Consider the following 12,339-nt stretch of genomic DNA (forward strand, 5'->3'; position numbering starts at 1 on the left):
TCTAATATGGGATATTATGATGGATAATAGTTCAATTGTCTGCCTAGAATACGAAGGAAACTTCTTGAAAATCGTCAGGCCCAGAATGGAAAGGGGTTCCTGGTCAAATTAGGACCCTTTCCGTCTGTATTTTAAATGAAGAGGGACCATTTCATTGCAAAGATTTGAGTCTTTACAATCAACCCCGAGGTGTTACACTTACACAGGCATTATGCGCCTTCCCATCAAGGTACCATCATCATGAATGAAACCCATCCTCACCGGTTAATGACTTCTAACTGACATATGAATGTTGGATATGACGGACCTATGGTCCTCAACAGACCACAGTTGCTTATGAGGAAAAAATCTGGTTAAGAGTGAAAAATTACTCTATCAAAACCTTGAAAGGTTGATGAAGCTTTAGTTCACCAGAAGGAAAGATACTCGGATGTTCCTGCAATTTAACACCACGAAGTTACATTCAGATGACTAGAAAACAAAAAGATGAAAAATTAACTCAAAGAGCCTGAGTCATCATACTTCCGTAAGATCTCAAAATACATCTAAGCGGTTGAACCATTTGAAAGCTCTCTCTCTCTCTCTCTCTCTCTCTCTCTTAAAAAAAAAAAAAAAAAAAAAAAAAAAAAAGAAGGAAAAGAGAAGAAGAGCCCGCATAAGTTCTCTTAAACGAAATAATAGAAGAATGACACACTAAACAAGGCCAAAAGCATATGCTGTTATTGCTAAGATAAATAAAATAAAGTTGAATATACACAGATCCAGTGAAAAAAAGAAAAAAAAAAATAACTCTATTTCATAATATGGCAGTGCAAATGCAAAACATAGAGTGCCCAAGAATAGCTTCCCAGCATCATCTGCCTTTCCGACGATTTTTCAGCACAGCACAATCTGAGCAGTACCATTTTCCTTTTGGCTGCTCCTTCAGACCAACACAACCAAAGTGGAACCATTCTATTTTGCACTGTTGAAAGGTTAACAGGGGCTTTCATCAGATCATAAATTAAGAATGTAGAAGAGAAATTTAGAAGAAAAAAAGAAAAAGATAGAAAGGGATTACATACATCATTGTTATCGCAAGCAACCATCTCCCCATAGCTAACTTGGTTACAAAAACAGTATGTGGGTTCATTTGGATCCACTGGCAGCTCTAAATCCATACCTGTAGGATTTGCACCAGTAGTAGCTGCTTCTGTTGCTGCTGCGGCTGCTGCTGTTGCCTGGCGTGTTCTGACAAAAATGTTATTTTAATCAATGTTACACCATGTCTTCTACCAAGTGTGTTGAATATACATGCAATCACACTTCACATTCTTAAATTGGATGTGGTGAAGCTACTACTATAGTTTGAAAATTAATGGATTTTTCTCATAAAAGGGATTAGTCCACCCCTTCAGTTCTTTTTCATGTTATATTGTGAGGTCCTTGCACTATTCCCCCTTCTTGTCGCTTTTCAAATATTTTTCAATATCCAATTATATTTTAACACAGCCAATGTTTTACTTAACTTTGGGAGCATCCCGTTAATGTCATATAAATAAAGTACTTTAGCAGAAAGCCATAAAAGCAGAAGTACTTAAATAAAAATTCAACTTAAGAGCTTCCAGGAAAAAAAAATCAAAATTCAGGATCAAATGCCTAAGCTAAATAAGAAGATGTGAAGTAATCTGTCATGAAACTATCTACAAATGAGCATATATAGGCCAGATAAATACTTCTTACGCCCTCCTCTGCCACTTTCACTCATCCTTCCAGCTTTCCCACCACCATCGAGACTTGGAGAGGGCACCCCACTTGCAGCAGCATTCTCTTTCTCTGTCACAAATATTATTATTATATAAAAATAAAGAATTTCCAAATGAAGTTGGAAATACTTTAGTATTCACACACCATTAAACCTATGAAAGTGCAAGGAAGTCGATACATATTATTGACTCTGGAAATATGGACAATAAGTAGAGTACCACGTCGAAGCTCTTCATCAAATTTTTTCAAATATTGATCAAGTTGCTGTATATGTGTATCTACCTGAAGCAGAATTATGAATAGACACAATTAGCAGAGAACGTATACAACAAAAATTCCAAGCTAATTCCTTCAAAATAGAGAGAGATTTTAACCGCATACTAGGTGCAATAATAAGGATTACCTAGAATTAAGACATGCAATTTAACCTCATCAATGAGGCCATAAAATCAGAATATAAAAGAAACTCCTGTCACTACCCGATTAGCAATTAACAGATAATTCAAGAAAATTACTGATTTTGGCGGAGGGTATCATTTCCTGTATGTGGTTCAAGTGGCTAATAAATCAAATAGGAAAATCCAAACTTTAAGCCTTCAAGTGCATTGTTCTGATAGTACCAAATACTGTAACCTTTTTCTCAAAAAATGAATGTCATATCTCAATTTCCCAAAAAAAAATTGATATATTATGTGAACAAGTACTATGACCATGTGATGTACATATTAATAAAAAAATGTATGTGAATTCAAATACATACATATATATATACACACACACAATTGAAATTGAACAATAAATATATAATTTAAAAAGTTACTTCAAGTTACACTGAAAAGTATTTTTGTGTAAGATCATATAATTATGATAGATTATAAAATAATTTAAATTAAATAATGAAACTCCTTTTAAATTTTTTTCAAACCTTTTTTGTAAAATTCTTCAATTTTTGGGTGTAAGGACACGATTCGTATCAAACCACAACAGGGTTGGATTCGCACGTAAAAAGGCCCATACAATATCATTTGTAGAGCGTGGGTTTGAAAGGCTAGGCCTTGGTCACCAGGCGGTGGGTTTTCCGTGGTGTTCATACATGGTTAAGTTTTCTTCACCCCTGAAATCTTACTCCTGGAGGTGGGCTGGGAGGCTCTGGTTTTTGACCATTTTTCCCAGCCCCTTCTCTAGATTACTTACTTTTCCTTTTATACTAGCCTTCGTTCACTGTCCTTCGTCCACGTGTAGGGTCAACCTTTCCAAAACTGATAATTGTCCCATCAGCCTATACCCAAAGTCGTTGGGAGTGGTTGTAAAAGCCAAAGAATGCGGCTCTGTCAGGTGTAGAGTATTGAATGGCAGTAAGGGCAGCTTTCTCTTGATATTTTGGATTTTCTTTCAATCTTAGTCCTATATCGTTTTTGTCCCTCTATCCGATGGGACTTTGGGTTCTGCCGAGGACTGAACTGTCCTCGGCTGTATCCCAAGGCTATCTTGTGCTTCATATTATCGGGCTTAGGCCATAGCCCTCCTCGGCTTGGACCTTTGGATTCTCCACGGGTAAATGGGCCTGGCCCATAAATTACTTGGGCCTCACAATAGCCCCTCAAAACCCTGCTATCCGACCTCCTAGTTGGAAATGAGGGTTTTGGCAATACCGAGCCTTTATTACAGCTCATTTAATTCTGTCTTTCATCAATATTGGCGGTTTTCCACCTACCCAAGAGACGTACCGGTCTACGAGACGGTCCTCCTAATTCATTAAGGACGCGCTCAAGCCGTTTGACTACCCAAAGCGGGTCTTTAATAGTTTCCTTTTACGAGATCTTCCAGATTTTCTCGGTTACTGATGGCGTGGGGAGACGGAACGGGTGTACTCTTGTTTACAGATTTCCTTGGAGATCTGAACGTATTAAGTACCCTCCGTTTAGCACCTCATATAAAAAGAAAAGGCGAGAGTTGTTTCACTCGTACCTGAACCACTTTAATCCCCCCAAAATCTGAAACCCTTAGACTCTTCTCAAAGTTTTAATTTTGCCCTTTGGTTATTCCTTAAGTTGTAATACCTTCGCCATAGTAGTAATTAATGAAGGAATCGTACCCCTCTCAAAAACACCATGTTCTAATAAAGCTCGAAATGGCCCGGTCAGGGCAAGGATGGCGGAGACTCAAGATTTGTCTCACTTTCCTTTCAGCCAAAATCCGAAGCAGGGGCTCGTCACGTCAACCTTTTGGCGTGATTGAGCCGAGGACACCCCTTATCAGTACCAACCGGCTTCTCACAAGCATATCTAACATGGCACCAGTGTGTTAGGAGTCAGGACCGAGGCAGAGACTGAGTGCCCCTGCTTCTTCCTCTCTTTGTTCACTGGTGCCCCCTCTGCCTCTCTTTCTTCCTTTTCATCTCTTCTCTCTTCTTCTCCTCCATCCTTACTCATGTCCTCCATCTTCTTCATTCATCTCCTCCATCTTCTTCATTCATCTCCTCCATCTCTTCCACCTTCTTCTAAAGAAGGTTCCCCTCTCAATATGGGCGATACTGAGGTAGAATTTGGAAGGACTTCGGAGACGAGTTTAACAAGACACCTGGTTATTTGCTTATCTGTATTGCGATTTTTTTTTTTTTTTTTTTTTTTTTTTTTTTTTTTTCGACAGTTTACCTTTTGTATAGGCTTGTTTAAGCCCCTCTTTGTACATTGTAATACATTTTTATATTAATAAGAATGGTTATTATTTGACTTCGTATGTTCTATCTCTTTATTTTCGAAATGATAACACAATACATAGGCACACAATCCAGTTAAATAATATCCGGCTCCGTATTTATAAAAATAATACTGAATCAAACAAATGATATTTAGGGCTGAAACTCCCATGAGGCAGGAAAAGCAAGGGCATTATGATGAGCTTACTAAGTCGGCCTAGCACAATATTGCCGACCTTAGAGTACGATACTTGGGGCCCTAATCTTTTATCAAAAAGAAGGGCACTATTGTGAATTTGCAAGTGCTATTCGGCACAATAATATAGCATTTGAATCAATGACACTTAAGGCAAGAATGCTTACCAAGAAAAAAGATATCACCATAACTTTAATAGAGTTGCTTGGCATCACAATGCCGACCTGTGAAAAACGATACTTACCGCAAACCTAGCCGAGATGATAGCTCAATGCTCGATGCGTTGTAGGAAGTAACCATCTGAGGACGTATCATCCATAGAATGGACAGCCCCCCTAGGCTACTAAATAATGGGGCGTTTCACCATCTTCTTAACACTCCGATCGACATTGACCTTTTACAGTATTTGAGCCGAGGATTGAATATCTTAGAATTGTTATTAGGTAGCCAACCTTACAAAACTCAATCTTTTTCTCATCTAAGTAGTTGGTTTTCCCCATAGGCTTGAGTCTGAGGATCATGCAATGCCTTGGTTCTGTCCAAAACTCAATTTTTCTCATCCAAGTAGTTGGTTTCCCCATAGGCTTGGGTCCGAGGACCATGCAATGCCTTGGTTTTGTCCAAAACCTAGTTTTCCTCATCCAAGTAGTTGGTTTCCCCATAGGCTTGAGTCCGAGGACCATGCAATGCCTTGGTTCTGTCCAAAACCTAGTTTTCCTCATCCAAGTAGATGGTTTCCCCATAGGCTTGAGTCCTGCCTTGGTTCTGTCCAAAACCTAGTTTTCCTCATCCAAGTAGTTGGTTTCCCCATAGGTTTGAGTCCGAGGACCATGCAATGCCTTGGTTCTGTCCAAAACTCAGTTTTCTCTTTGCGTGGGACCTTGGCTTTAGGGGAGCTAGCTCCTCAGCCAAGCCCCTAGAGTTATCTAAGCGATTGACGCTAGCCAACGTAGCCCCTAGTCAAGAATCATAGACCTTAGCGGAACTTTACACTAAAACTCTATAACCAGTTGTTAAAAATGGCAAAGGAACTCTCTCAACCTACCGTCTATGCCAACACACAAGCCTTCCACACAAACGGCGCCAATTGTAGGGACACGATTCATATCAAACCACAACAGAGTTGGATTCGCACGTAAAAAGGCTCATACAATATCATTTGTAGAGCGTGGGTTTGAAAGGCTAGGCCTTGGTCACCAGGCGGTGGGTTTTCCGTGGTGTTCATACATGGTTAAGTTTTTTTCACCCCTGGAATCTTACTCCTGGAGGTGGGCTGGGAGGCTCTGGTTTTTGGTCATTTTTCCCAGCCCCTTCTCTAGATTACTTACTTTTCCTTTTATACTAGCCTTCGTTCACTGTCCTTCGTCCACGTGTAGAGTCAACCTTTCCAGGACTGATAATTGTCCCATCAGCCTATACCCAAAGTCGTTGGGGGTGGTTGTAAAATCCAAAGAATGCGACTCTGTCAGGTGCAGAGTATTGAATGGCAGTAAGGGCAGCTTTCCCTTGATATTTTGGATTTTCTTTCAATCTTAGTCCTATACCGTTTTTGTCCCTCTGTCCGATGGGACTTTGGGTTCTGCCGAGGACTGAACTGTCCTCGGCTGTATCCCAAGGCTATCTTGTGCTTCATATTATCGGGTTTGGACCATAGCCCTCCTCGACTTGGACCTTTGGATTCTCCACAGGTAAATGGACCTGGCCCATAAATTACTTGGGCCCCACATTGGGTAATTGATTTTTAATCAGTGGTATTTTAATTTCAATTTTTTTATTAAAAAAAAATTGTAATAGAGTTTCACTTAAAGTAAACTACGTTAAAATTTTAACATGTTTATAGTGCAAGACATAAAATATCAGTAAGAAAATGTAAAAAAAGAAAGGGCATCCTTTGGCAAAACCACTAGGTGTAGGACATAACTTTTATTATGTGGTCTGTGATATGATATCATTATTTTATTTTTATTTTTTGATTGGAATATGATATCATTAGGACATAACCTTATATGTTATGTAATTTTATTATGAATGTTTGGTGACAATAACTGAATTGAAAAGTTATAAAAAGTTCATGGAATTAATTGCAATTTTTAAAATTTAGGGTTTCATTTGAAACTACCCCAAAATTTAGGGGAATCACGTAATTTACTGAGTCTTTAATTAAGGATAGCCATTTGGGACAAAGAAGAGTGTCACAGCCTGTTATAGAGAGAATTTAACAACTTAGCTCAACCACAACTTATAGGACCCAAATACGATACTTGGTATGAAATGATTTGGACATGAACTTATACAATATGTAATTTCATTGAACATATTTTTGTCACAATACATCATAAAGGATTGATTATTATATAATTTTGAAATTCTCGTGTTGTGAAAGGATTTTTTGTTTTTAGATAAGTTTTAGTCATAAAATCTGTGAATTTCTGGTACTTTTAGCCAACCTTGTAACTCAACTAGTTGACACTTCCTGATAAATCCAACGGAGACATCTAGGGTTCAAATGCCACACCTCCAACTGATAAATTATCAGAAATTGAGACTCACTGAGGATGTGAATTGAAACAATTTCGGGGATTTAATTAAAACTTTATTAAAATTTAAGGCTTAATTTGAAACCAACCCACACTATGCAGGAATTATATAATTTATTCAAACCTTCAATAAAAGATAACTATTTAGAGCAACCATAGTTCCAGGACTGAACTTTTATTATATAGACTATGATATCAATTTTCTAAAGAAAAAATTACATCATTTACTGCTGATGTCACTTCAATCTCATGCTGCATTTATGGGATTGTGCAGCAAAGAGAAACAAAAAACCTTCACAAGATATAGCTTATAATTGGTAGTTACTGCTATTTTAACTATTGATAGAAACATATGCCCAATAAATTCTTACAAGCTACAATCAGTTCCAATAGGTCTAATTCATGACTTGGAACAGAAATTTTTTTAATAAGTATATTGGAACAGAATACAATTAAAATATATGATTTCACTCATAACAAGGGCATGGAAAGTGTGTCATCTAAAGCAAGAAAAGCAAACATTTTCATCCTAGATTTATGAGATCAAATATGAACTCTCGTAAGAAACATAGATCTAAAATTATACAGATGACATGGAAAATTAAACCAAGTATAGAATTAACATCAAATGCATGACCCATTTTAAGGAAAATATGCATTAAAGCATGCATAGCTTCATCTTTGAAGCGCGCATGCAAACACACATAATATTATTTTGTATAAAAATTTCTTTGACAACAGTCCATTCTGGATAACTTGTATAAAAACAAACTAGCAGCATCTTCATACTTATGATTTAGCCTAATAAAATAATAACTACGAAAGAAAAATCACAAATAGAACAGAAAATTTGGCAGCAACAGAATTGACAAAAACAATTGCCAAAATGGCATAACAATCACCATTGCCAATCTTGGTTAATGAAGATAAAATACAAAACAAGCAATATGCAGTGAAAAGTGCAAGGAAAGATGGAGATTTCACATACCAAATCATATGCCTGAACAGCCAAGGCAACCTTTTCGTCTGCAATCCTGATACTATGCTTTTGCTCATCAAGTGCTTCATCCGAAATTTGGGTAAGTGATGAATTAGGTGCAATATTTCCAGACCTAACTCCTCTCCTCATCTCCTCAATTTCTTGTTCACAACGCTGTTCATTCTGTCTTTGAATTTCTGTTCATATGCATAAGAAGTCCAGTACAACAAAAGCTATACATATGCACATAAAACTTAAGTCTTCTTTTTCTTCTTCTTTTTTCTCTTTTTTTTTTTTTTTTTTTTTTTTTTTTTTTTTTTTTTTAATTGATAAGTTACACATGCACCCAATGGGTCTTGAACTCACAACCTCACCCTGCACCTAGAACTTATAGGGAGGAGGTGTCCAGGCTCTCTCATGCAAGTCAAAAGCCAAAAATAAAATAAAGAGAAAACCAAAGTAGAAACAGAGTTTGCGTAAATTATAATAAAACTCTAGTAGTAATATTCTGTAATATCATTGCTTGCTCAATTACTCTTCCAAAACTAACTCAAGTTAACAACCTCATTTGAGTCTGGTTTTTGGTTTTTGGTTTTTGGTTTTTGGTTTTTGGGAATTATTACTAATTAGGCCAAAAGAGGTCGGGCTTTAAAGTGATAATAAGTCCCAAAGGGACATTTCGTGGGTTCAAGTCCAAGAATCAACTTCCCTAAAGAAATTTGGGGAAAGGCTGCCAATGACCTCTCTTGGACCTCAAAGAAGTGGGAGTTTTGCGCACTAGGTATGATCTCTAATTAGTAGTTTGGTCAAAACAAATATTTGACTCACGTCTTCTTAACAACTTCTAAGAATAAGTACACATTCATGAACATAATTATCCCACCAATGGCCTTGTACAGTAGTAGTAATTCTCCTTGCAAACACGGAGGCTTGGGATTCAAATTATCGTGGGTACAGGACATGTATATAAGTATTGCTAACCTAGTGCAAATAATCTTTGATATATTTTTTACACTACCTTGTGTTTTTTACACACATAAGTTAGTTCTTATGCAATAAAGTACATTACTTTAATACATACATACATACATATATATATATATATATTGTGACACCAAAATGATTTTTTTTTTATTTGTTATTTTAATAATTCGATTGTTACAATTTATAGAGGAACGGGAGCTCTAAACACTAGTTCTCCTCTCGTAAAGGAAACCAGTCAATGCCACTAAGCTACAAGGCTCTTGGCCATATTACACAAAACCGGAGGTGACTGAATTTTTTTGTCTTCCTCACATTTATAGCAGTTAAGTCGGGCATATTATAAATTTTAAAAATAGCCATAGTAAAATTTATAAGGATGATAATGGTGAGAATGAAAACAATGTCGCTGTTACTGATTCTGAGTCATACCTTGTAAGCTTCTATCTAGATCACGCAACAACGCATACTTCTTTTGCAGAATACCAGGCAATGACTCCAAATCTGTGTAATGTAACATAGCACATGAACATGATGTTACATATTATCATTCATTCAACAGAGAAACCGAAAAAGAAAAGAAAAAAAAAATGTAATAAAACACACACACACACAAAAGTACAAACTAGAAAAGTATTATTAATAAGAAATTAACCTTAATTGTGCAATCAAAACAGAAATACATATGTTTCAACAAATTTTATAACAGAGTATACTAGGATTGATTGCCAAAAATTGAAGAAATTTCGTAGGAAGTGAAAGATATTTAAAGAAGGAAAAAGAAATACTAAAAGAGGAATAGGGTTAGGGTTTATAGTACAATCGAAGCAGAGAGAGAGAGAGAGCTTACTGATTTGCAATTCATCGAGGAAGGACATTTTGGGGATAAAGGATTTGTTTGAGGGTGATTTAGGTTGTTGATTTCAGGTAGGAATTTGTCGGAGAATTCTTCCCGCCATTCATACAAACAAACAAACAAACGAAACGACCTTCGACCCCCCTAGAAAGATCAGATTCAGATCGATTTGAAATGACAAATTTAGCCTTTTGGTTTCCACATTATTCCCAATCACGACACACGATTGCCGCCGAACTTGTTACGCACAATAACAATTTACAAAGACGCTAAGCCGGGTCGTATCGTATAGGTTCGATTCAGCTAGACCTCACAAAATTGAATCCGGAACGTTAGCCCGACTTGAAGCCGACTTGAAGCCATGAATATATATAGAGGTTAAGTTTAAGTTACACTAATTTTAAGCAACGTTATACCACCCAATTCCTTTTAATAGAATTCATATTTTGAAAATGTCACAGTTGAATTATATGTTCTATATATTCTTAACATTCATACTAATTTTCATGTCAATTGGTTGTTATTTATCATTCGATCTATAGACTCATTTTTTATGCATTATTTTAAATTACAAAAATTTGAATTTAAATAATTGATTGATATAATAACTATTAATCTTTGATCACCTTGAAGCATAGAGAATATATGAATATAATGTAATTTAACATTGAATTTTTCAAAATTCACGTCCAATTAAAAAATATTGAATTATGTAACTTTATGTAAATATATATATAACTTGTTACACCACCCAATAACTTGTTATAGAATTTATAATTTGAAAATCTCATTATTGAATTACATGTTCTATATGTTCTTAACAATCATACCAATTTTCACGTCACTTGGATATTATTTACCATTTGATCCATAAACTTATCTTTTGTGCATTATTTTAAACTACAAAAACTTGAATTTAAAAAATTGATTGATGACATGATTATTAATCTTTAATCACCTTGAAATATTGCAAGTATGGAGAATATACGAAGATAATGTAATCAGACGGTAGATTTGTCAAAATTTGTATCCAATTAAAAAATATTGAATAATGTAATATTATTTAGAATTACATCAGGTGTAACTTGAACCTAATACACACACACACACACATATATATATATATATATCACAAATTGCTTAAAAATCTGGAGTCAACCCTCTTTTTAATTTGTTATTTTAAACAATTTAATTAACCACATCTTTTATATATAAAAATAAATATATAGAGAAAGAAGTTAAAATAATAATGAAGTAATAATTGGGTTGTGTCACTTTTATTATGTGTCAAATTATTTCGTATATATTTTCTCTCTAGGAAATTTTTTTTTTTTTCTAATATACTTTTATTTAAAAAAATATTTCTCATATATAATAGGAGTATAAGAGTAAATTCATACAAACTACACTTTCTATCCTCACATTTATCTTCTCAACCAAACAAATGAGTGTTTCATTCCTCTATTTTTCCACTCCTTTAACCAAACATGAGACAATTAAATCTCTTTCTATCACCCTCCCCCCCCCCCCCCAACACACACACTTTTCCATCCCTCCCCATTTTTCTATCTCCCCAATCAAACGAAGCCTGAAACCCAACAAAATCTTGACTCAGTTCAAACTTGAAATTGCATGACATGATTATTCCCTAGGGCTGAAAGATTAGGAAACTAAGAACTAAGCTTGGTTAGTTGTTTTTAGTAATTATAGACAAATTTTAGTCATCAATAGTTGCATCTCAGATAAGAGAGCTCGAATAAATACAAAGTAACATTTTTTTTTATACAAAATAAAAATTCTATTCTAACATAATCTAAGTGTATGTGTGTGTGTGAAATTCTTTCTTGGAGACTTAAACCCCGCCTCTTACCCCCCACACCCCACAAGCACTTATACATGTAGAGTGACCATTGCACCAATGGTGTACAACGGTAAATATAAAGTAACATGAATACAAATTGAAATACAAAAAGTGGGATAAAGAATATCTAGTCATGGGAACTCAATTCGGACCTAAATAGTAAGTTGTAACTCCCAACCATAATCGTTGATGATATGTAGTTTGTGCATTGTAGCAGGCAACTAATGCTCTCCCAAGGCCTAACTGCACAACTTTCTATATGAAGTTCTGCCATTATAAACTAAATGGGAAAATGCATACAACAGTTGACAAATATTCAAAGTGATGCAGTTCATTTTTTAAAGCTAGTTGTTACTAGCTTATATTATATAATAAGTAGTTTCCTTTTACTTTTAATTGCCTTTATCACTTGTAACAGAAAGTTAGTTAGCTGATAGGTTGTTAGTGATAAGGGCAATAGCCTATTAGTTAGTTAGAGAAGTTAG

At 35.5% G+C, this 12,339-nt stretch overlaps 1 protein-coding gene across 4 annotated transcripts; it reads right to left on the reverse strand.

Moving 5' to 3' along the window:
• Positions 1 to 700: 700 nt before the first annotated feature.
• On the reverse strand, positions 701 to 10,364 carry LOC115994998 (PHD finger protein ING1). Of its 4 annotated transcripts, none has more exons than XM_031119383.1 (7): positions 9,988 to 10,364; positions 9,570 to 9,641; positions 8,166 to 8,353; positions 1,965 to 2,028; positions 1,716 to 1,815; positions 1,065 to 1,230; positions 701 to 964 (listed from the first exon to the last, which is right to left on the reverse strand). In XM_031119383.1, the coding sequence occupies exons 1-7, from the start codon at positions 10,013 to 10,015 to the stop codon at positions 854 to 856; spliced, it is 729 nt and encodes a 242-aa protein (XP_030975243.1). In that variant the 5' UTR covers positions 10,016 to 10,364; the 3' UTR covers positions 701 to 853. The 4 variants fall into 4 exon arrangements, with proteins under 4 accessions (XP_030975243.1, XP_030975242.1, XP_030975245.1 ...); XM_031119382.1 differs by having other exon boundaries at positions 1,899 to 2,028; positions 9,988 to 10,321; XM_031119385.1 differs by lacking the exon at positions 9,988 to 10,364 and adding an exon at positions 9,793 to 9,902 and having other exon boundaries at positions 1,899 to 2,028; positions 8,166 to 8,339.
• Between the last annotated feature and the right edge of the window lie 1,975 nt (positions 10,365 to 12,339).

This window comes from Quercus lobata, chromosome 6 (genome assembly GCF_001633185.2).
Source record: "Quercus lobata isolate SW786 chromosome 6, ValleyOak3.0 Primary Assembly, whole genome shotgun sequence".
Lineage (NCBI taxonomy): Eukaryota > Viridiplantae > Streptophyta > Magnoliopsida > Fagales > Fagaceae > Quercus > Quercus lobata.

Coding starts and splice junctions, on each gene's coding strand:
- LOC115994998 (XM_031119382.1), bottom strand. CDS start 10,015: ATGTCCTTCCTCGATGAATTGCAAATCA. Junction 8,354..9,569: donor TCTAGATAGAAGCTTACAAG/GTATGACTCAGA, acceptor GCATATGAACAG/AAATTCAAAGACAGAATGAA. Junction 965..1,064: donor TTGCTTGCGATAACAATGAT/GTATGTAATCCC, acceptor ACCTTTCAACAG/TGCAAAATAGAATGGTTCCA.